Source organism: Cydia fagiglandana, chromosome Z (genome assembly GCF_963556715.1).
Source record: "Cydia fagiglandana chromosome Z, ilCydFagi1.1, whole genome shotgun sequence".
NCBI classification, from domain to species: domain Eukaryota; kingdom Metazoa; phylum Arthropoda; class Insecta; order Lepidoptera; family Tortricidae; genus Cydia; species Cydia fagiglandana.
The window spans coordinates 6,415,730-6,441,953 of record NC_085959.1 but is presented as its reverse complement, the minus strand read 5'-3'; the positions used below and the strand labels follow the sequence as shown (position 1 = coordinate 6,441,953).

General features: G+C 37.7%; 1 protein-coding gene across 1 annotated transcript in view; it reads left to right on the top strand.

Moving 5' to 3' along the window:
* LOC134678776 (dipeptidase 1-like) overlaps positions 1-26,224 on the top strand; it is a 242,591-nt gene that overhangs the window by 182,749 nt on the left and 33,618 nt on the right. The window contains exons 5-9 of the mRNA XM_063537476.1: positions 4,912-5,044; positions 14,358-14,514; positions 19,109-19,163; positions 23,978-24,154; positions 25,613-25,697. Of these exons, the coding sequence (XP_063393546.1) occupies positions 4,912-5,044; positions 14,358-14,514; positions 19,109-19,163; positions 23,978-24,154; positions 25,613-25,697 (607 nt within the window). The remainder of the gene's footprint in view (positions 1-4,911; positions 5,045-14,357; positions 14,515-19,108; positions 19,164-23,977; positions 24,155-25,612; positions 25,698-26,224) is intronic.

The following is a 26,224-nucleotide window of genomic DNA, read 5'->3' as shown; positions in this document are numbered from 1 at the left end:
TATTTTGTAATAGCCTGCGATATAAGCCCCATTTACACGGCGCGAGAACTTGCATGCATTTTTCGATACATTGTTAACTACAGAGTACAATAAATTCAGTTGATCGACAAAATACGGCAAAGTAACGAAAATCGCATGCAAGTTCTTGATCCGTCTAAATAGGGCTTTGATCTGAGTAAAAATTAAACTGGTTTCGTTTTGTTTCAACACCAATTTCACCTGCAAGGCTATGATGGTCGACTGGATAAATGATATGGCTGTATAAATGATGATAAAAGTGACATTTTATCCAGTTTTTATTGATTTGTCGTCTTTTCCACTTTTGACAGCGGTAGTCGTTAAATGATTAACTGCATAACATGGTCGTTGGATAATATGTCATTTGTCTACATTTCCACCTTAAACTTAGTGGATAAGTGGATAAGTTAAATGATATAAATGCCACTTGTCTAGCTTTATACAGTTTTATAACATTCATACCGTTTTGTCCACTTGGACAACAATATACGGTAAATGGCTACGATTGTTGGATAATTAGACATATAGTCGATTTTTGACGGCTAGCCTTTGATTAATTTATCGTAGTGCTCACTGGGCCACGATAAGCGCAGTTAAGAAGCTGTGATTAGTCTTAACTTAATTGATTCATTTGTGTTACGAAAATTAACTATGTAAATTGTATTGTTTGTATTTTATTGGACTTAAATCGTACACATATAAGTCTATAGCATTCGCTAACACACTTTCATGCATCTAACTGAAATAGAAATGGCTTAACTGTGGTAACACAATGGAATCAATTAACTTTGGACTAATTACAGGTGCTTAACTATGTACAAATTTTTTGCACTTCACTCATAAGTCATAAGTGCTCTTGTGGTATATAAGTGGTGAAAAATGCAATTTCTTGAAGTTAAAATATCAGTAGGTAAGTATCTGTTTTTTTTCTTAAATATAATATATACAATTTGAACTTTGAATTAAATTTGAATTTACATATAACATTATCAATACGTACATTATTTGTAGGAATGGCAAGATAATAATATCATTTCTTCTTGGCAGCTGCTGCTATCGAAGAAAAATAGCATAGAGAACTCCAACGACGGGTCATTAAGGGCTACATGCAACCCATTTGATATGCCCAGCGAGGAGTTTCGGCACATATATAGAGTGCGCAAAGAATTGGCACTCTATTTGTGTGCCAAATTCGACGCTGACCTCAAGCCTCAACATGGCGATGGATTGCCGGCACATTTTAAAGTAAAAATACTCGTATTCTGTTGCACTATTCCTCAAATCATTATTGTCACCTTATATAATAACGACATACCAACTTACAACTCTTTGTTTTAGGTTCTAACATCACTGCATCTACTGGCTGACGGTAGTTACCAAAGAGGAACTGGACCATGGAGACCTGAGAGGAACTGGACTGGAAGACCATGGAGAAGATGTAGGAATAGTTGAAGTTGAAGAAGTTGGAGAAGTCGAAGTTGAAAAACTTGAAAAAGTTGGAGAATTTGAAGTTGAAGAAGTTAAATAAGTTGGAGAAGTTTAAGTTGAAGAAGTTGAAGATCAACAAGATGAAGATATTGGAGAAGTTGAAGAAGGATAGGAAGATAACCATTTCTACGAAACAATAGTTTGTATTTTGTATATTATATACTTACATGTGTGGCCTATGAAACTGTTAGTTTACGTTAAATATAATAGTTAAATAGGTTAAGTGTATAAAAACTGAGCGCATCTCGCCATCAAACGTAACAGTTTGGCGAGAATATAAATGTTTAGTTCGTAAGTTGTAAATTTAAATATATAAATAAATTTTAAAAAAAAGTAAAGAAGTTGGAGAAGTTAAAAGTTGCTTTTTATTTATTCTCTTTACAAACTTCCACCCCCATGTCATCTCTTTTTCACCCTTAAAGGTAGGTATGTCTAATAAAATTGGTCACAAATACATAAACATTCTCTATCTCTTACGAACTTTTAAATGATAAAAGGCAAGTCCCATTTCAAGAAATTATTGAACCCCTATACAAATTTAAAATAAATTATTACAAATAAAATTATGCGAAATGAAACAGATACCAGGTCTCGATTCGGACATTAAAATTATGCCAAAAGACACTTCGATCAATAAAAATTATGCGTAGAGTACGTATGCGCAACAATCCAGTACCAAGTGAGTTTATGCTAACAGTATATTGTGCCTAAAGTTATTATGCACAATAGAATTATTACAAAAAAAATTATGCCAAAGATAGGGGAACCGGTTTGAACTCCGACCCACACAGAAACGAAATTCTACTAGAAAAGTGGGTTAGGTTAGGTTTGAACTGCGACCCTTCCAGATAAGAAATGGTACTAGAAAAGTGGGTTAGGTTAGGTTTGAACTGCGAACCTTACAGAAACGAAATGTTACTAGAAAAGTGGGTTAGGTTAGGTTTGAACTGCAACCCATACAGAAACGAAATGCTACTAGAAAATTTTGCTTTGCTTTAATAAAATAGCAAGATTTAAAAATTTGGTTATAATTTTACATTAAAATGGAGTTCTAATTTTGGTGGTCATTTACTATTTTTGGGTTTACAATGATTATTTTGGTGTCATTTTATTTAATAGGATAGCACGATGTAAAAATTTGGTTATCAATTGACATTAAATTGGGGTTTGAAATTTGGTAATTATTTACAATTTTTGGGTTAATAATGATTAATTTGGTGTCATTTCCTTTAATAGGATAGTAAAATGTAATAAAATTGGTAATCATTTCACATTAAAATGGTGTTATAATTTTGGTGATCATTCATTATTTTAGGGTGGTAAAGTAGATTTTTTTGGTATTAAATTTTATTAAATCTGGTGATCAGTTAAATAGCAGCCATTAAGTATTGTAGCCGAGTCTACTTTAGTCCGATAATGTATTAGCTTATTTCAAAGACTATGAATTCTAAATACTAGAAATAAAGTAGATTTTGCGACATGATAAAGACGGTTAAATTTGAGGCGATGGAATAAGAGATTCACTTTAAAAAAAACCTTATATAAACTCAATTAGAATCTATATTTCAAAATCTTCCATCCAATAACTTTTGACTATCAATGCCACATGTGCATAAGTGGTGTGTGCGGCATGTCATTTAGCCAACTATTCATTAAAATACGCTTTAAGTAAACTTGTTTAGAATTGATTTTACAAAAGCTCATACTATGGATTAATTTAACTGTCAATGACATATCTAGATAAGTGGTAGAATGTGGTTTAACTATCTTTTCTTTAAAATACACCTTAAGTCATCGAGTATAAATATGATTATTCAAAACCTCACAACATGTCACGCTATCATTAGTCACATATACGTTATCCTCGCGAACTATTAATAAAATACGCTTTAAGTAAACTTGTTTAGAATTGATTTTTCAAAAGCTCAAATCATGGATAAGTTTTAACTCTCAATGACATATGTGGATAAGTGGTAGAATGTGATTTAACCATCTTTTCTTTAATATACACCTTAAGTCATCGAGTTTAAAATTGATTTTTATAAACCTCAAAACATATCACGCTATCATTAGCCACTTATACGTTATCCTCGCGACTTCTTACCGAATTATATCATTTATCAGATAGTCGTCATATCATGCATTAAATGATTAATGATATGGTGACATAACCATCATAGCCCTCCTGGTCACGTCATTTCCAGAATAAAAACTATAAAATAACAAAATGTCTTATTCCGACGATCATTTATACAGCTTCGAGTTTACATTTTACTTACCTCGCCTAAATTTAATTTTGTCCTAGTAAATGTTCTAACAGAGCTGTTGCAGGAAAATGGTTATTCCAAATCCCAAGGCAGTTTGTGTAGCTTAAACTGTTTTTCTTAAAAATTATGACGAATGAGCTTGTAGACTGTCTTATTAACATTTACCTTACCTTCACAAAAATAACATTTTTTTTAAGTAGGTACATTATAATATTAGTTGATGAGCGTTTTAAATCACATGTGAGTATCGCGGCAAAGCCTGTGACTACCAACTATTCTTTTCAACATTAATAAATTTTCTAAGAAGCAGTGGTGGTCGAGTGGAAGAAGCAGTGGTGGTCGAGTGGATATGACGCCCGACTTTCAATCCGGAGGTCGCGGGTTCAAATCCCGGCTCGTACCAATGAGTTTTTCGGAACTTATGTACGAAATATCATTTGATATTTACCACTAGCTTTTCGGTGAAGGAAAACATCGTGAGGAAACCTGCATACATCTGCGAAGAAATTCAAAGATGTATGTGAAGTCCCCAATCCGCATTGGGCTAGCGTGGGGACTATAGCCCAAGCCCTCTCGCGCATGAGAGGAGGCCTGTGCTCAGCAGTGGGACGTATATAGGCTGAAATGAATGAATGAAAAAAAAAATTTTCTAATAAGAAAAAACAGAAAAACCGTCAAGTGCCGTTAACAACACTGTTAACTTTTCCATTACTAAGAAATTAAACAAAAACAAAATCACATCCCGCTGCCCCTTTGTGTACATAACACCATTGTGTTCTTTGAGAATTCAGCTCTTTGAGATTTAAAAAATAATTACTCGCGCAAAAACCGGGGACTTAAAAATTTACATTTTGAGGACGGAGCGGAGTTTTGTTGAAGTCTTAATGCAGTTTTCTTGGACTCTCGGTTAAGGGAAAAAAAGAATGGCTTGTTTTGTTTTAGTACTTTAAAAGTTTTGATGAAAATATTCATGTCCATATGCATTGGACAAAACCGTTAAAGTTTTTTATATTTCATGTTTTCAAGCGGTTATCGTTCAATACTTATGGGTCAAACGTAACTCGTGTGATCCCATTGTGAATTTTGTGCTTCGGTAGGAAAGTTTGGCAATATAACTAACCAAACGTTTCTCCAACAGTTCTGGTCGGCCTTCGTGCCCTGCGCCACGCAGAACCGCGACGCCGTGCAGCTGACCCTCGAGCAGATTGACGTCATCCGTCGTCTCGTCGACAAGTACCCGCAGTACTTCCAGCTCGCTACTTCTGTCACTGGTAATATATTACAGTTCTGATCCTTCGTGCTCTGACCCAGAACCGCGACGCCGTGCAGCTGACCCTCGAGCAGATCGACGTCGTCCGTCGTCTCGTCGACAAGTACCCGCAGTACTTCCAGCTCGCTACTTCTGTCACTGGTAATATATTACAGTTCTGATCCTTCGTGCTCTGACCCAGAACCGCGACGCCGTGCAGCTGACCCTCGAGCAGATCGACGTCATCCGTCGTCTCGTCGACAAGCACCCGCAGTACTTCCAGCTCGCTACTTCTGTCACTGGTAATATATTATATACAGTTCTGATCCTTCGTGCCCTGGCCCAGAACTGCGACAAGCCTTTACTTCGGGGTATCTATAAAAGCAATACCAGCTCTACCGAGAAAACAGGATTAATATAAAATTTTTGAAAGGATCTGCAAAGTATATTTCTCTAATAAGGGCGTCCGCTGGCTGGTGCGGGCGCTGACGCGGGCGTCATTGTAGGTAAGAGCCGCCATACACGGACTGCTCGAGCAGTAACCCAGTGATCAACATACACGGACTGCTTTTGCAGCTTGACCGCATGATGAAATTTCACCGCGCAGCCAACCGCCCGAAGCAGTTGCAACTGCTTGAGCGGTTCGTGTATTGCGAATGTCGATTTTTTATTGAAACTGCATATCACCCAACGGCGACCGCTTGAAGCTGTTGGCACTGACTGCTCAAAGCAGTCCGTGTATGGCGGCCCTAAAATCCGTCGCACGTGGCCGCGAGCTTGCTCATACTATTTTTCGTTAGCCCGCTCACCTGCTCTGTGCTACCGCGCCGCGCCACCTAGCGGACCCCAAATGATAAATTTTAAAGCTTGTTAAATAGGTTTGGATCAGGTGGTATAGATGATAGCAATTTTTGCACGCCCGCCCTATAAACCCGACGGGTCCGAAATAACTGCCTTCCATTTATTGAAATTAAATGCCAGTCGGAAGGGTCACGTTGGGTGTGACGAAATATAACATTATATCACTATACCTTATAATACAAAGTTCCCCGCCGCGTCTGTCAGTTTGTGTGTATGTATGTTCGCGATAAACTCAATGACTACTGAACGGATTTTCCCTGTCAAGGACGGAGTCCCTGGTCAAATCATGTCATCAGATTAACTGTTTCATTTATTTATCCAGTCGAGTCAGCCAGGGGACAGCATTAACATAGTTTGTTAGAAAAACACGTGCCACGTGGAAAAAGATTATAAGTACCATAAAATGGGTTCTGGACCCTCAACCATCAAACGCGAACATTTTATTTAACCTCTAGCCCCCCATAGTCAAACCTTGCCAAGCAAAATGAAATTTTGAGTTTGTCAACACAAAGTTCAAATTAGAATGGAACGGGAGACCTTTTTATAGGTGTTTGGGCGGCTAGAGGTTAAATAAAGATTCGTTCTATCAATAACCCGTCAAACTCTGAACCCTCGTATGCCTCAATAAACATTTCGAAGTAAAATAGGTTGGGCAGTAAGTTTCCTAAAATAACTTAAACATTTTCTAAAAACCCTCGCGCAGTGAACCGTTATAGATAAGTCTTTGCTTCAACAATAAAAGTCCAAATAAGTATAAAAAATGTTTCAATTTATACTGTCGTGAGTACAAATACTAACTAAAACTAATCACGTTTAACTCACGTATATTTAGTCATCGCGCGACATTTTCAGAGAGCCTAGGTCTCCATTTTCAAACACTAAGAGTGCATGAGTAGCATTCACGATAGCCGCGCACCGCGTACTGCCGCTCGCCGCGCAGCGCGTTGAGTGCGCGATGAGATACGTACCTGGATGGGGCCTTTGGGAGTGGTCTTGCGCTGTCGTTGTAATGTGTATGTATGTCGGGGCAAACACCAAACTCCAATTTGGACTAAAAAGGGAGACTTTTTTGAGCATACGATGAAATTGCGCTTATACATACTTGTATTGTACAAAATGTGGGTACTCTATGTTTTCACCAAAATATACCGAATCCAAAAAAATAAAAACCTTAACAAAAACATCTGAACCAAAACACTACACTACGATAGGTAGATAAAATACTACCGCACTGGGCTCTATCTACCCAATAGTAAAAAACCGGCCAAGTGCCAGTCGGACTCGCGTTCCTAGGGTTCCGTACATAAGTCCGATTCACGCTTGACTGTACATTTCTAATAGGTTTTCCTGTCATCTATAGGTAAAAAACTATTATGTGAATTTTTTTCAAAATTTTGGACCCAGTAGTTTCGCAAATAAAGGGTAGGGGAATTGGTCACTTTTTAAAAAAATTCTTAAATAACTTCGAACCTATGTATTTTAAAATAAAATAAAAACATGCCCATCTTTGGGTTACTAATTTACATATGTGTACCAAATTTCAACTTAATTGGTCCAGTAAGTAGTTTCCTAGAGAATAGACTGTGACAGACGGACAGAAAGACAGACGCACGAGTGATCCTATAAGGGTTCCGTTTTTTCCTTTTGAGGAACGGAACCCTAAAAACCATTAGTTCCATTGGTCACGTTTTAAAATACTAGCAACGCTTCGACGGAAACAGTTCGTTTTTACAAGCCCCTATTGCTATTCGTTTGTTAGGTGTCTGGGTCAATTTTACGCGTTTTGTAGGTATACATGTATATTTAGATTTTTGGGTCAAACAGAAAACTGTGTTACGTCTTTCCTGTAGACATACACAAGAGTTAAAGAAAAACGTACAGGTCGCGCGAACACACTAGTTTTTAGTGTTCCGTATTTCTCCTGTGGGCAATAGTTAACAGCTTGTGGGCATGTAAGTAATGATTTTATCATAGTTCTCTAAATAAAAGGAGGACCTTTTCACGTGGATATGGGTTAAATAAGAAAATTAACCTTTATAGCCCTTAACTCTTGTGTATGTCTACAGGAAAGACGTAACACAGTTTTCTGTTTGACCCCTTTGCTAAATTAAATTGGTGCCCAGTTCAGCAAAATTTTACCCTTTGTGAATGACTTCGAAATAAAATGTCATGGATAAGGGTTAAATAAGAAAATTAACCTTTATAGCCCTTAACTCTTGTGTATGTCTACAGGAAAGACGTAACACAGTTTTCTGTTTGACCCTTTTGCTAAATTAAATTGGTGCCCAGTTCAGCAAAATTTTACCCTTTGTGAATGACTTCGAAATAAAATGTCATATATCTTATTCTAGCATTTAAATTAGTCCCATTATAATATCAATTTATATTAAAATTACTTTAGCCGTTCCTTCACTATCATAAATGTAATCATATTAGTATCTGTTTTTATTAATAATCAAACGAACTTACCTGTGAAGTTTGATTACAATTATACGAGTATCCAAATCCAAGACAACAAATATAATTTACAAGCAGCAGTACATGGAATCATGCCGTCCTTGTCACATATTTTAGAGATATAATATTTAAAAAACAAGTTCGCGCTGTTCCTCTCCCTCACTACGCCATCATCCCCCGCCTTGCCACTCTAACCCCGCTCCTCGGATACCCGTCATTATTTCAGAGTTGATCTTTTTTGTGTTATGAACAGAGACTATTTTATTTTAATTTTCGGGGTTGGGGGGGGCGGGAATTTGTTGTCTTGGATTTGGATACTCGTATAATTGTAATCAAACTTCACAGGTAAGTTCGTTTGATTATTAATTATACTTCCTATCCAAATCCAAGACAACAAATATAATTTACAAGCAGATGTTCAGAGCCTTATATCTAAATACAGGTGCGAAAATAAAATGAAATATCGATATCAAATCAGTACCTAAGTTACGTATACCGTTACTGATATTACTGATTTCAGCTCACAATTTAGTAGGATATATCTACCTGCAAATATAATTTTATATACGTTTAGCATTGTCTATTATAATGATAAGCGTCATTAATTAACGGGTAAAATTAGGTACCTTTTATATTCCTTTTTGGTGAAAGTAAAAAATAATAAAGTATTAAACTTTCTTTGAAGTTATTGTAATACCTATTGATAACTTCATAAAATTATGGTTATAAATGTTGTTTAAGTAATTTTGCCTTTGCTTATGTAGACCGTTGAAAGGTGTGTTCAATCTTTAGCTCTGAACCAATTTTTCTAGCACTTTATTCCCATTATATTATTGGAATTTCAATTTAAATTTTACTAAGATATACATTGTTTTAATTTTCAAGATTATAATTACTACAACGGTTTAGGTTGTTTTCTGTCAGACACTTATATATATATAAATAAGCCATTTTGTATCATTTAGATTTTACCAACCACTCACTGGATGTAAACATTTTATGCGTTATGATTAATCTATGAATGCATGTCTTTTTGAGTATTGACAAATAGAATAAAATATAACTTTATGACACTTTGCAATGAATATCCAATACAACAATAAATACCCTCTTCTATACACAGCCTTTAAATGTGGGTAAAGAAGATTTTTCTTCATTGCAAGGTTGTCATAGAAATCAAGTTTCTATACTTTTAGACTAAGTCCGGACAATTAGTATACATGCACCCATGCACCTATAGGCTTATATACATAAGCCTGTAGGTGCTGTTTTGTAACTTATAATTTTTCAAATTTTCATTTATAATAAAATTCAGCTTCAAATTATAGATTTATATAGTTGGTCAAACCAATTTGTCAGTCAGTAACAGGAAAACTATACTCATCCTCTTCTTTTGGGTGCTAGTACTAGTGTAAGACAAAGATAGTATGATTTTCTCTTTCTTTGATTGAAATGAGACAGTCACATTCTCAAACGATATGTAAATATCTAAATAATGTATATAATAGACTACCTTTATTAACAAATAACTCTTCTTTCTTTACGTATCTGACCGATGACGACTACACGTGATACAAGTGGCAAGCAAACTTTGGTCGCTTGTAGTGTATGTATATAGTTAGGTCTTAAGATATTATATATTTGTGGACGATATATAAGGCATTTACTTGAAATTTATCATTCAAAGAGTAACTTACAGTAACCTTTTTTACAAGTAACAATTATACTGTGCAGCGTGCACAGTATTTTTGTGATACACAACCAACAATCATTATTTAAGCTTTCTCGTGTTACGTAGCTTTCAATAGGGTATTATATGTATACTGTAAGCTGTAAGTAAGTATTTAAAATAAATTATTTACACCATGCATGAAATACACAGATAGGAGTTATTTTTTGAAACACAAGTTCTATTTAATAAATTGGATAGAAATATAAAAAGTAGGTGAATTGACCGTGACGTCACGATCTAATGTTACATATAAATTCCATATTAGCAAATCGTTTTGAGAGTTCTAAAAAGGTAACTGATTCGTAGTAGTAGTAGTAGTAGTAGTAGTAGGAAAATACCCTATTATAACTGTACAGCAAGACAATATGATAACCCAGTGCCTTTAAATTAATGACAATATTTAATTTTATTATTGTTTAAGGATGATCAATCCTTTATTGTGATTGTCAATCTAGCTATTTAGCGATGGCGACTCATGTAACAGTTTACAGCATTTAACTCTGGTTGCATGGTTGTACAATTGTGCATATTGGTTTTCAACTGAGGATTCCAGCGTTGATTTCGCGTCGTAGGATATATGCATCAACCACCGCGCAGCCCCTGTTGCGGCGACGGTCCCCTGAAGTTTAGAGCTGAGATAATCAAATCGTAATAAGCAAATCGTACTGGATTTGTTACGAGTAGGTAAATCGGGCTCGTTGAGATGGTATATATTTGACTGCAGGTCAAAGATGCTGTTTAAAGCTATTTGGAATACAACGTCGTGATGTGTATAATAATTTGAATGTAAAATCGGTTAAAGGGTTATATCTCTTTCCATATATTGTTCACTCGTCACACAGCACTGTTTGTGTACACATTTTTTTTTAATAGGATTTTAGGCTGCATTAACACCAATTAAATTGCTTCAACTAAAGTCTCCTCTGTATTTCACATACGTAAGCCACATCATCACTATTAAAGTGGAGTCAACTTAACGGTCTGGATACAGACTATGACAAGTACATTACATTGGCATCAACACTGTTACAGTGGAGCAACGTTATATATCTTTGACTCATTTTATAACGATCAAAACGTCTGCAGAACAAACATACCAAAGAGCGTAAAGACCGAAGAACGAAGTGACCGAAGGGCGAAGCGACTGAAGAGCGTATCATCCGAAGAGCGAAGCGACTGAAGAGCGTATCATCCGAAGGGCGAAGCGACCGAAGAGCGTAGCATCCGAAGAGCGAAGCGACCGAAGAGCGAAGCGACCGATGAACCAAATGACCGAAGCAATCGAAGAGCGAGTCAGCCATTATTATGTAGTTTTTGATATTACGCAATAATCATCATAAATCTTCAACACAGTAAATGTGGAGTAAGGATAGCCTCGTCACTATTAATGCGGGGCGAATTTAACCTCGACGCTGTGAAAGCGGAGCTCTCTACACAATGGCTGTGGCGTAAAAATAGCCTCATCACTATTAAAGTGGGGCAAAATTACCCTCAACGCTGTTAAAGCGGAGTTCTCGACACAATTAATGTGGAGTAAAGATAGCCTCGTCACTATTAAAGTGGGGCAAATTTAGCCTCAACGCTGTGAAAGCGGAGCTCTCGACACAATTAATGTGGAGTAAAGATGGCCTCTTCACTATTAAAGTGGGGCAAATTTACCTTCAACGCTGTTAAAGCGGAGTTCTCGACACAATTAATGTGGAGTAAAGATAGCCTCTTCACTATTAAAGTGGGGCAAATATAACCTCAACGCTGTAAAGGCGGAGCTTTCGCCACAATGAATTTGGAAAATTTTGCCTCGACTTCTCGTTTGTAACTAAATATTTATTCGATATGAATTGTAATTTATACGTGTTAATTAATGGGCAATATCATAAACTCTCCTTTTGTCACTGACTTTTATTTGATAACACGATTTATACCGAGTACTTACCTACCTGTTTGTTGATCATCTTGTTGCATAATATACCTAAGTCTAAGTACTCACTCTACTTAAACTACCAAATTCTGAATCCCAGTTGTCATTTGGAGGTTTAACTTATATTTCCGATACGATTTACGCATGGGTTTACGATCCTCGACGCTATTGTACTAGCGGAGTATTATTATTGGACGTAGTCCATAATATTACACAAATCAAGAACCTATACTTTGTCCATGATTTATTTCATTCTAAAATTACATTGAGTTGATAATGTGCGCGTGTATTAAAAGAATTGATGTTAGCACATTCATGAGGTTTACACGTACAAAGATAAACTCTTCACACTTGGTATGCCTCCGTTATAGAGTACTATTGTAGAAAGTAACTCGCTATGTGATGTTTAATATATAGCATTGGTACTTAATAGTGTCAATCAGTAATGTCTTATTTATCACAAAGCAGGAGATCTGATGAGCAAAAGGAGGCGACCAGACCGACTGGACCCAAGACCCGACGATACCACGATGTGCGATTAAAGGCAGTACCTAATCCGTTTTAATCCTTACGGTACATTCACTATGTCGGTATCGGAGCACGCATAGCGCGTGCTGGTTGTATACATCGGTTACTGGCATTAAACACGTTAATCAGTAGGTCAAACTATTCTTTTTTAAGTATCTTGTAGATTGTGTATTTAATGAAATTTTTCATGTACCTACTTATAAAGGTACCTGTATACCTACAGGTATGAGGATACCTCCCCATAAGATGCTAATTAAACTTATTGGACACAGAATATGTCTATTTGCACAAAGACACATTTGCTACCGTGCATAGGCACTTAAATATTACCAATCGGCAAGGATTAATATATCCTATCTTTTTTATTACACGGTAGGGTAGGTCGGACATGGTAACAACCGTTTTTGTGAAACGATTACCTAGTACATATAAATACCTATATAAATTTTATTCAATTCGGATATAATTTGTATACAGTATATAAAATCTGTCGGCGATAGCATGTCAATATATAATATAATAATATGGTGTTCGCATTCATAAACAATTTACTGAGCGAACATTGCATACCTAGTATACATTGCATACATATTTTATTCAAAACATGAAATGTAAGTAATATCGTACATATTACTATAATCATTCATTTGTGATTTATCTATTTATAGCTCCGTACTTATTTCATCCGTAAGTATGTATTTTATTCTAAGAAGAAGGTAGTTGTAACAAGTGATTTCGTACGAAAGCAAAGATTACTTACTTAGTTGATTTATTAGCTAAATGAAATTACGATTTCAAATTAAAGTTTACCAGCAATGTAAAGGATTGCAAACAAGACTAGACTTGCCGTGCCGAAAAACCATTAATTTTTCGCTCGGCCACGGCGGCCGGCGGTGGGTACAAGTAATGTTTTGATTCTATAATTATCATTCAGCGCTCAATAGACATATTAAAATTACTCACCCTAACTTCATCAATCGACACACACACAGAGATATTTAGAGGAACACTATTTTGGCGAAAATACGTGTGACTCGGACTAACACAAAAACATGTAATGACGGGTATCCGAGGAGCGGGGTTAGAGTGGCAAGGCGGGGGATGATGGCGTAGTGAGGGAGAGGAACAGCGCGAACTTGTTTTTTAAATATTATATCTCTAAAATATGTGACAAGGACGGCATGATTCCATGTACTGCTGCTTGTAAATTATATTTGTTGTCTTGGATTTGGATAGGAAGTATAATTTTGGTTGGTCAACCAGGGGACCATAATAATCAAATTTGATAGAATAACTGTTGTAACATGCTTGGCAGATGCCCCTATATAAATAGAACTTAAAACCACAATAATATTTTTAATTCTTTGAAACCAGAGCTTAAAACTGGCCCAGGGGAACACTCCTTCCTTTTGAAATAAATACGAAAAGGCACTTTTTAAATTTCGTCGGTTGACAAGTAAAACTCACTAAGTACTATCAAAATATTAAAGTAACAATGCACTTTATTACACCTGTAACACGGTTTATTGTCCAATAATTTCAATGATGTTAGTTAGTGACTTTTGCTTGTCACCCAACGATTTTTAATTTGTTGTCGTATTCGACATCCGATATAGGACTAGACAATGTGAAAATGCTATGTGAAAAAAGGACGTTATGGCTCTTCTACACGCCAGCGCCGGCCACTCCAAGGGATGCAGCCATGTGATAGAATGAGATAGCAATATCACTTGCTCCGTCTAACGCATAAATGCGTCCCTTGGAGTGGCCGGCGTTGGCCCATCGTGTAGAGGAGCCATTACATGGCGACCCGGCCACTACATTCCGCTTTCTCCACAGATATCCTTCAGGCGCACAGCGCTAGACCACGAAAGATCGCCTCCCTCATCGGCATCGAAGGCGGGCACTCCATCGGCAACTCCCTGGGGGTCCTCCGTAGCTACTACCAGCTCGGTGTGCGCTACATGACCCTGACTCACACCTGCAACACACCTTGGTAAGTAGTGTATGTATACCGGAATCCCGAAATACCGGAATATCGTATATTTATGATATTTCAATACCGGAACTGAGGATGAAGTAGATTAATATTGGATCGGAATTCTGGTGTTGGATTTTTATAAGTTTCATTTTATTAAATTATGAAATCCGTAAAATTTATGATACAGAAGACTGCTGTTGGTACAGTCGCAATCAGTGATATAGGAGCGGCCGAGGTGCTCAAAAATATCCGAACACGCACGTTAACGCCGGTGTTTAGATATTTGTGAGCGCCTTCTATTCGATGGCGACTGTATGTATAATGTTTAGATTATGTCAATAAATTGTAAAGGAATAGCAAAATTTTTAAAACAAACCAATTTCAATAACTATTCGACTGATTTCACCTTAGAATGAGATTTATGATTGGTAATCATTAATACCGGTCTTTCCGGAATTCCGGTATTGAGTGTACCGGTATCGGATTTCGATAACATTGAGAATCGTTCGATATTGGATGCCCTAGTAAGTAGCGTTGCGAGATTTTGCAAAACAGTGTGTGATCTGAGTGAGGATGTGATGAAAATATTGACTTTATTCACATATATGGTACAAAAACAAGTCAAAAAACAACAAAATGATTATGATGATTATGATTATGATAGTCGTCGTCGTCATCATCGTCCAATAGATGGCGCGGGTCCACGGAGCGGGCGTTCGCACGTGGATGCTATTGAAGGTAAAATCCTTGGCACGCGTCCGTGATGGCTCCTCTTCACGTTGGGCCAACGCCAACGAGGGACGCATTTATGCGTTAGAGGGAGCAATTGATATTGCTATCTCATTCTACCGCATGGCTGCGTCCCTCGTTGGCGTTGACGTTGGCCCAACGTGAAGAGGAGCCTTAAAAGTCAGCAACGCTCATATTATCATCATATTTTTGGTTAACCCACTCACCCGCTCCGTGCAACCGCGCCAGCTAGTGGACGCCCTAAACTGAGTGTGCGGCGTCCTTATTAAGGCCCCCCCCCACATCTGGCGTCTTTCGAGCGTCGGCGTCTACAATTCTATGGCCGACGTCGACGCAACTGCGCAGCGACGTCATTTCCCATAGCGCTGGACCGACGCCGACAGACGCCGATGCTCGAAAGCCGCCAGATGTGGGGGGGCCCTAAACAAACGGAAACGTATGCGAGCGACCTCTGCAGTGTACGCTAGACGCTAATCTAATCCCTTGGACGCTAACGGCTCGGCCACGACATCGAGCGACTTGCGACGGCGGGAGCGATAACCATAGATTGGAGCGAAAGGTCCGATCGCTGTATCACGCTCCAACCTATGGTTATCGCTCCCGCGCCGTGGCCGAGCCATAACGCTCGCTGCACGCTCCGCCACACGCGTTGATTAACCGGTAACCGCAAACGGAAACGAAATTCTTTTCGTGTAAGTCAACGTTTCCGAGCCCTGAAATTGACACATATATTTCCGCTTTCCCAGCAATGTATCATATGCTCCTACATGCAAACGTAGTACCCATTTTCCTCCCTGAATATTGACTTAACGGAAAATGTTTTTACACAATTCAATGTACATATAAGTATATTAACCTTCACAACGAGATCACGTGACCGCTTGTACAGTCATTGCAATAGTATGTTATACAACGAAGGCCGCAAAAAAATCTGACACGATCTTATTTGTAGAGCCATAAGAGCGTGTCACATATTTTTGCGGCCTTCGAAGAGTAACATATTATTGCAGGTGACTGTACATACAAACGGAGTCCTCATTTTCCTCTCTGGATATCAGAACTACATAGAAGATCTATGTGACGTACTTAATTTATGGATGACCCCCTTGCTACAGGCACGAGAAAAGGAAAATTAACGGTAAAAGCACGTCACTATAAAATTCAGGAAACAACAATATTTTCCATTAAATATATGACTGTAGTAGGTACGCCATTTTCTACCCGTCGCAGTCATGATATTATAAGTGTTCTGTTCTCTGCATTCGTAATCGCAGTTTATCCTGGTTTTAAATTTCGAACATGGGCCTCTCCTTCTAGATAGAGCATTTAGGCTTATGGGTGTCGCTAAGAGAGGGAGGTGAGACGACATTCTCTGCTCTCTATTTCCTACCACATTTGATATTGTAGCCACAGGTAGGCGTTTTCACATTATTTAATCCATCATATCAAGTAACAATAACAAGAAGGACAATAAATAAGGGAAATAATCATACATTTACAACCTGTACCCCTTACATTTCATTAGTGTCAAAAGGGACTCAAAGAATTGACTTCGGCTCCGCGCACGCCTCCCAAACGTCCGTAACTGTGAGAAGTGGTTTACATTGCCAGTAATTACATTTGTAACAATTGAAAATGATATATGGGGCATTTTCTAGCAGGGGTTATCGATAAAGGGGTAGGGTGCTTTTAATAGGTGAAGCTATTAGCGTTAGCGTAAATAGCGCCTATGTGTGATAGTCACTCTTTGCCCGAGGCCCATGCACCATACAAAGTATTTCCATTTTTAATTTGAATTTTCTTTTATAAATCTAAGTTGTCCTTTACTCTATTTAATAGTTAATATTGTTAAATGTTTCCTTTGTGAGGTGAAAAAAAGATAAAAAAAATATAATAAATAAATTTATAACTTTCTTTTATAATTGGAATGAATTTCGTTTGTTTTCAAAAGCAACAAAACAAAAAAATACTTTATTTTGTTCACGAAACGTTTTAATTAGATTGCAACGAATACGTACGTTGTAATGTACATAACCTATTCAGTGTTACGAGATTAATAATGTCATCATAAATTCGTAATGCTAAATCTGTGATGAGGTAATCCGTGATTACGTATAAGGTATTTTACCCGAGTATTTACTTGTAAAATAAAAGTACTCTTATAATTAACGTAACGGTAAAACAAAGGACGCCCGCGTTCCATTCTCGAAATTGAAACTTTTTAATATTTTGTTAAAAAGTTTGTGTGCGTGTCTCTATTTCCATGGGGGTTGTGTTTATTAAACGAAGTTGTGGAAATAATGGGAGTTTTTTATTTCGGTGTATTTGAATTTTTTTTTTAATTAGCCTATTGAATTTACTGCCATTTATTTATTCATTAGTATTTATCAAGTTTATAAATAACATACATTATTACATACACACATACATTATGTATAGGTTACTTATAAATAATGTATGACAGATACTATACCAATATACTATGTCAAATACTAAGCCAATTTAGTCGGTACCTACCTACCTAAATACCCACTGTTATTGTTTTAGTTGAGCGCATCGTCAACAAACTGTTTTACAGTTTGGCGAAACTTTAATTATTAGGTAACACTGTACTTTGTGTTTTGTTAAATAAATAAAAATAAAAATAAACCGGCCAAGTGCGAGTCGGACTCGCGTTGCCAGGGTTCCGTACATAAGTCCGACTCACGCTTGACTGCACATTTCCAATAGGTTTTCCTGTCATCTACCTACAGGTAAAGAACTATTTTGTGTATTTTTTCAAAATTTTAGACCCAGTAGTTTCGGAGATAAAGGGGGGGGGGTTTAATGTTCCTAAATATCTTCGAACCTGTGTATTTTAAAATTACAAAAAAGAACATGTGCAGCTTTGGGTCACTAATTTACATATGTGTACCAAATTTCAACTTAATTGGTCCAGTATATACCTAGTTTCCGAGAAAATAGGCTGTGACAGACGGACAGACAGACAGACGCACGAGTGATCCTATAGGGGTTCCGTTTTTTCCTTTTGAGATGCGGAACCCTAAAAACTAATGATTCACAGTACTATAGCGTGTCCCTCAATTATTTCAGACTAGTACCCCAAGTAAAGTTTCGAAAGCTAAACATGTGACAAGAGCATTGTGGGGCAGCGACTGCAACTGCTAACTCGGTACAATGAAATTGGGTTACAAACTGTCCTCGCCTGCACTTGCATTTATAGTGTTATATGCAAATGGGGCGGGGAAAATGGAGATATTAAGAGGATACTGGACAACCGCTTCTCCATACAAACGTAGTCGTCATTTCTCTTTCTGAATATATATTGACATTATTGACCATATTTCTACACAAATAAAAGTATATTAACATTAACCATTCATTTTATTTAATGATTATTATTTATTATTTAAATTACGAGTTGAAAGTAAATTATAGGTACGCTAATTTAGAACCAAATGAAGGTATTAAGACGATTTCCAGCTTGCTGGGAATTAATTATTGTAAAAAAACTAATTTGTTTGGCCTATAAGTACTTAAGTATCTGATTAATTGATTATGAATACCACTCTGTAGACGTTACCATAGTATAAGAAAACTTTGTCTTGGCATATTTTTAAGACTAAACGAGCGCGTATTTTTTCCAACTGTGGCTTTTGTTTTTTTCTAAGAAATATGAAGACAGTTGTCTGGCATACCAACTTATCTTTGCTACTTGATCCGTCATAACACATTGCGATAAAGTTCATTTCCGTCCACCAATATGCAAAGACAAGTTGGTATTAAAAGCTCGGCCACCGTCCATACAGCGAACAATAGCGAATTGCTTGTCTGTCATTTATACGTTTGTTTTTCCTAGGGCCGACTCCTCGAACGAGGCTCCAGCCGTGAACGGACTCACCGAATTCGGAGAGGTAAGAATGAACCTAAAGATAATACCGCTAAGCTTCATTTTACATTGGCAAAGCGAGCGAGCCCGAGCGAATTATTCTCGTGTTTCTACCAGAGTTGGATTTCGGATATCCGTAATCTGAGTTGGCAACATCAGGCTAATTTGATCGTTAAAGTATAAAGGTTAAGGTATAGTTTCGTGTAAGCGTTGACGGGGTTAAATCTTTGTTTTTCCTGCCGATAATGTGCGGACAACATGGCACGAAGATGGAGAGTAGGTAATTAAGCCGGTTTTCTTTGTGTATACTTGGGGATATTACAAATATTTACGCCGTTGGGTTTTTATGAGGGACGAGATATTAAGGGACGATGGGGGTACTTATGTGTTGACGTGAAAGTTCTTTCAATTTCAGTGAGAGATCGTTTGCTATACGAAATCAAATAGATGTACCTACGTACCTACCTACTAACTGCTATTTGTAATAATTAGTGTACGGCTACCACCAGTTTTGACGTTGACGTAACGCTCACGTCTACGTAATTTACTTTCTGTACATCTCATCATAATGTAAATTTGAATTGTCCTCCAGATAACGTTAGTAAAGTTTAGTCCAAGTTCAGGCACAAAAAGAAAAGGGCCCCTAGAGAAATCTAAAAACTTTTCACCTGATAAAACTTTCCGTACAAGGTACAGTCAGCAGCGTGGCTAAGCGGGCGAGGTGTTCAAAACTACCTTGACACGCTCCTATTCTCTTAACCATAATATCGCGTCAAAATTATTTTGACTGACTGTACCTACTTTTTAACTTACACTTGACTACTTAACTTTGTTTAAACATTATCACGCAGCTGTCATAAATTTAGAGGGCCATATGTTGTACAATACACGTGCGAAAAGGTAATTTGCAACTCGTGTTTTAAAAACTCTCCCTTCAGCCGTGTGTCGTGTTTGAATTTATCGCCACTCGTTGCGAGTTTCCTACTTTACTCACTTGTATCGTAATATACTTACTAAAAAGACACACGAAAATCGCTTATAAAAGTACCACGTTTTTAGGGTTCCGTAGCCAAATGGCAAAAAACGGAACCCTTATAGATTCGTCATGTCTGTCCGTCAGTCTGTCCGTGTATGTCACAGCCACTTTTTTCCGAAACTATAAGAACTATACTGTTGAAACTTGGTAAGTAGATGTATCCTGTGAACCGCATTAAGATTTTCACACAAAAATAGAAAAAAAAAAACAATAAATTTTGGGGGTTCCCCATACTTAGAAGTGAAACTCAAAAAATGTTATTTCCTCAAACCCAGTATGTGTGAGTTGTCTATGGATAGATCTTCAAAAATGATATTGTGGTTTCTATTTTTTTTTTCTAAACTGAATAGTTTGCGCGAGAGACACTTCCAAAGTGCTAAAATGTGTCCCCCCCCCCATGTAACTTCTAAAATAAGAGAATCATAAATCTAAAAAAAATATGATGTACAGTACCATGCAAACTTCCACCGAAAATTGGTTTGAACGAGATCTGGTAAGTAAGTATTTTTTTTATACGTCATAAATCGTAAACCGCAATTTTATTATGTTACTTGCTGGTACGGAACCCTTCATGGGTGAGTCCGACTCGCACTTCGCCGCTTTTTTCGGAAGTTGACACATTTATATAATCCGTGCTCACCACCCAAACCGCCCCCCCTCCCCCCCACCTTTCGGCTCATGAGTGCACTAATTTTAATTGTGTGTCGTAAAGAAAGTCATGACCATATTAAGGGAGGCGTGACGCTGCATGAATTACTTTGTGGTTCAAGTCACGGCAGACTTGGCGAATTTTTTACTATAACTTTGTTTTTGTTTTTTTTTGTATAGCCTATATTGTGTCCCACTGCTGGGCAAAGGCCTCTCCTGTCTTTCGCCACTCGTCACGGCTTTGTGCATGTTCCCGCCAGTCGCCACAAAATGGGTCCAGGTCGTTTCGCCATCTCATTTTTGGTCTGCCTCTGCCTCAATTTACTCAATGAAAAATACACAGTAATCCATTACATATTTTTCGCCAAACTGCATGACAGTTTGTTGGCGAACGGTAGCACTCAACAATCTTCCTTAATCTACTGTGTAAAGCCCCCTCCAGACTATGCGCGTGAATTCGCGCACGAGTGTGGAGGAGGCTTAAGGCATGGTATAATAATATACTCCGCCTGGTACTCTCTTCCCGTCTTTTCTAGGTCACCTGACTGACACAAGCCTACGTCATCATGCGACAGCGCTATATGATAATATGCGATAGCGCTATATATAGCGGCCATGTTATTGTGACGTAGGCTTGTGTCACTCTGGGAAGAGAAGACCATGTTTTATTAGACTATGTGTGTAAGGTATAAGTAGGTACTATCGGCAGTACACTTACCTGACTTACCTGACCAGTCGTTAGGCTTTATCTCATTGCAACAAAGTTGTTATGTTATTCTTCTTCTTAGAAATAGTTTTATAAATATATGTACCTATAGTCTGTCAAGCAAAGTAGTCAGTAGCAGTGTACAGCAAAGTTGTGTACGGCATACGCTCAAAGAGCGCCAAGAAAAGCAGCAATGTATACATCGAACCATAACCTCAAATTTTACAAATATTTACGATCAACGGGCATGGTTGTACATTGTAGGCACCTTGATATTGCTTAAGTTCATGCACAATCTTATTTAATATATTGGTATTTAATGGTGACAGCAGAAAGATGGCTGTCATTCACTATCCACATTCCACAGACAAAACACAGATGAAGGTTCGGCGCGTCATAGTGAACCTTCTATAGTGCGCGGCGCGTCATAGTGAACCTTCTATCGTGCGCGGCGCGTCATAGTGAACCTTTCTTTACATTTCTTCGACAGGCGATTTTGTAATTTGTCGCCTTTTGCTACTGACAAGATTTGCTTGGCAAAATATAGTATCTATAGTCACACCAAAAGAAGTCTGCAACGATTTTGATAGCACGCGCAGTGCAAGTGTTATTTTAACCGTCAAACTTTTATGAAATTATGACGTATAAATAACACTTGTCTTGGTCTAACTCTACCTAGGTATACAGGGTGCCTCCTGTAACAGGAGCAATAAATTAAACTAAAGGCCTCCTCAAACTGACCAACATTTGTTTAGCAACTTATAAAAATTATAAATCCTTTAGACTTCCTCTTTTTCATACAAAATAAATATTGCCTTCAATGTACGCTGATATAAGTGTGTTTGACGTTACTTGTCACGCTTTTAACATAACAAAATTTGCAATATATTGCGTCTTAGAATAAACTTTAAAGTGTAATAAAAATCAAAACATGAGTTATTTTCAAAAGTTGCTGAATAAATGTTGGTCAGTTTGAGGACAGCCTACAGTTTAATTTATTGCTCCTGTTACAGAAAACACACTGTATTAAATACCTCACGCTAATCATAAGATTTTAAACCATTTCATGCCTAAAATAAAATGCCTTACATCATTTTGGTAAGAGCTGATACTCTAAAGTCTATAATGCTGGATCGGTTTTTGTCTTGCATTGTGGATATGTACCTATACAGATATCCTATATCGGATCGGACAATATAAAAGCGTTCATTCTTGGACCACACATGTACATAAACCTGAAATTTAGCCCATCGTTCAAGAGATGAGAATCCATGATTCACGACCGTACAGATCCCACACTGTTAACTGTACATCGGTGGACCTTATGCCTTTTGTAATAGGGTCCACCGATATACAGTTTCTGTTTGTACGACTACCTATTGATGTGCCGACAGAAACGTCTTAGAAACTTCTCTTATTCTTGTACCTATAAGGAAAGTTTCCGAAACGTATCAAGGAATTTTTTTTTGAAATTTTCCGATTTTTAGTAAACATTCCGCAACTTGCGCATATGCACCATCGCCCACACTGTTAACTGACAGTTCGTAAACCCTATTACAAAAGGCAAAAAGTCCACCGATGGACACTTGGACAGTTAAGAGTGTTGTTGTTTGTACATGCGACTAACGCAATTGCAATTTTACTTGAAACTATGTGCAGAGTTTTAGAACGTTAAATATATTCGTTTACTCTGAGGCGTCAGTTTTAACCCTTCGAACGTCACACGACGGCCGTGGCGCGTCATTGTAAACCTTCTATCGTGCGCGTCGCGTCACAGTGAACCTTGTATCGTGCGCGGCGCGTCATAGTGAACCTTCTATCGTGCGCGGCGCGTCATAGTGAACCTTCTATCGTGCGCGGCGCGTCATAGTGAACCTTCTATCGTGCGCGGCGCGTCATAGTGAACCTTGTAGGAATGCACGAATGTTAATATTGGACTGTAGCAGCGCGTGCCAGTTAACGTCTTACTAAAATGTATTAAAATAATCCGAAACCCAGCTCAAATATTTACATTCAAATATTACGACTTACTACATGCGTCTAAAGGTCATTTTTAAGCGATCCCTCCCGCCAGTTGTTAAAGCGCCATGACAGGATTACCTGAACAGCTTCCCTCCATATCTCATTAAATATTAATCCTAGCGAAGAAATTTATATAAACATTTTGTAGAAAAAAGTATGTAGATTATTTTTGTATAAATACATGTTTTGCTATATGCCACCGTTTACGAGTTAGGGTAACATTCCATTTCTGACCGCAGCTGCACTACCGGTACTGAACGCGTCGCTGTCATCGTCAATTTCCATAGTAAAATATTCAGTAGAGTGCAGCTGTCGTTGGAAATGGACCGTCACATTTATTCACGAAAAACTAGGGGATCTTTACACCACCCACCTCATACTTAGTAGCAGTTCCATTCCCTAACCGATTCGTTTCCATTGTCCACAGAAAGTGGTGAAAGAGATGAACCGGCTCGGCATGCTGGTGGACCTGTCGCACGTGGGTGAGAACACGACACGGGCTGCGATCAAACTGTCAAAGGCCCCTGTAATTTTCAGTCACTCTTCTGTGTACAGCCTCTGCGCCCATAAGAGGAACGTACCGACTGACATCATTCACTCTTTGGTAAGATTTGTAACTGATTTATTTCATAGGGGCCCACTGATTAACAGTCCGCCGGTGTTGGCCTGTCAGTTAGAACCAAATTTTGACAGTTCCGAACAACTGACAGGCCGATACCGTCCGGCGGACTGTTAATAAGTGGGCCCCTTTACAAATGTAGTGTATAATTGTTTTCCATCGTATTCTCTCAGAAACGTTCGTATTTGTCATGCTACTTGAGTCTCAGTACTTTTTGTACCGAGACTGACTGAAATAGTAAGACACGTTCGTACGTTTCCGTGAAAATACGATGGAAAATAATTATGCACTATATCTGTATCTAAAAGTCATAACTTGCAGTTTCTGAGTTCCAGATAGAGCGCTAGTAACATGTAGATAAAGTACAGAGATGTAGTGCATAATCATTTTCCATCGTATTTTCTCGGAAACGTTCGCATTTATCATGCTACTTCAGTAAACCTCACGAGACTGACTGAAATAGCAAGACACGTTCGTACGTTTCCGTGAAAATACGATGAAAATAATTATGCACTACATCTGTATTCTATGTAATTGTATAATATATAATTAGGCATTAAATCACGAGGGTTTATAAAACGAACTGAAAGCGAGTTTCATAAAAACATCATACGAGTTTGATTATTTAACAGTCACATAAACTAGGTACTATTAAGGTGGCCACTGACGAGCCTTCTAACAGTCCAAATAGCGTGGCTGCAATCGAAAATCGGTCCGTGAACTCCGTGAATGTCAAAAACGTACCTACCTACAATGTTTAATATTTAAGATGCCGTCCATTTGGATGAATCCATTGTAACGGCATCCATTTGGAAGGCTCGTCAGTGCCCTGCTTTAGAGTTTAAAATTTATGCAAAAGGCGCACAAAATCGGGTTGATCATAAACCTCGTCTTATTTTGTAACTCCTGCCCTCAAATTTTAAGAATCAATTAAATTTCCATTCCCCTGGGTCGTTAACGTTATGCCGCCGACGACTCAAAATATGACGCTGCCAGGCAACTGATAAGGCCAGTTCAGACGGGACAATTTTTCGCCTAATCTGATTAAATTGTCTGATCAAATCAGGTGGTGTTGACGTAAAATTGTAATTGGTTCGCCGGTCCCACCTGATTCCACTGTAAGATAATGATCGATCAAATGGAGGTGCGGATGATTTCATGAAAAAAGCCTCCGTTCTATACCACAATGCTGGGCTGGAGCCTTTTTGCTGGCACACTTGGATAATTGTTTTGTACCTTGTTGTTTGTTTTAACGTGTGTTTGCATATTTTCTTCTTATTCATCTTTAATTGTAATAAAACTAACAATAAGACTTCGAAATTTTTACGCAGGATTTTTCGCGTTGTCCTTATCGCACTACTTTTAGGAGCCGCTTCCGTTAGCGAGACGGGTATATTTACCTAAAATATTTAAAACTCAGCTCCTTTTTCGTCTTAATTGCAGAAAGAAAACGGCGGTATCATAATGGTAAACTTCTTCCCCGACTTCGTTAAATGCGCACCCAACGCCACACTATCCGACGTCGCTGGTAAGTTTCCCTTAAAATATCGTTATATTCGTTTAACGTTAACTTTTATAATGTTATCTACATAACCAAAATTATAACATATTCATACGTTATTGAAACATTGTTAAAACGTTACTTAACGGTATTATTAACCGTTATTTATTAACGTTACTTTCATAACATTCAAAGAGTACATTTATAGAGTTTTTTGACAACCACGAGCGAGACCACCGGGCCTAGATGCTACTTAGACTATTTGTTTCTCCGGTGTAATTTTGTGTGTTTCTCTAGCCAAGGTAACCTTATGCTTGTATTGCTTGAACATGACGTTTTAATATCGATAAAAAGTAATAACGTTATGAAAAAATTGCGATACGTTTTGAACAAAATTTCAAACACGAACGATAAATAACGTTATAATATCGATATTTTTATAACGTTATAAAGGTTTGCCCCGAAGTGCGAGCCATAATCAAGGAACTTTACGGCGTGATTCGAAAAATTAATTAGAGATTCAGTAGATATGATATAGTAGAGATATGTGACGT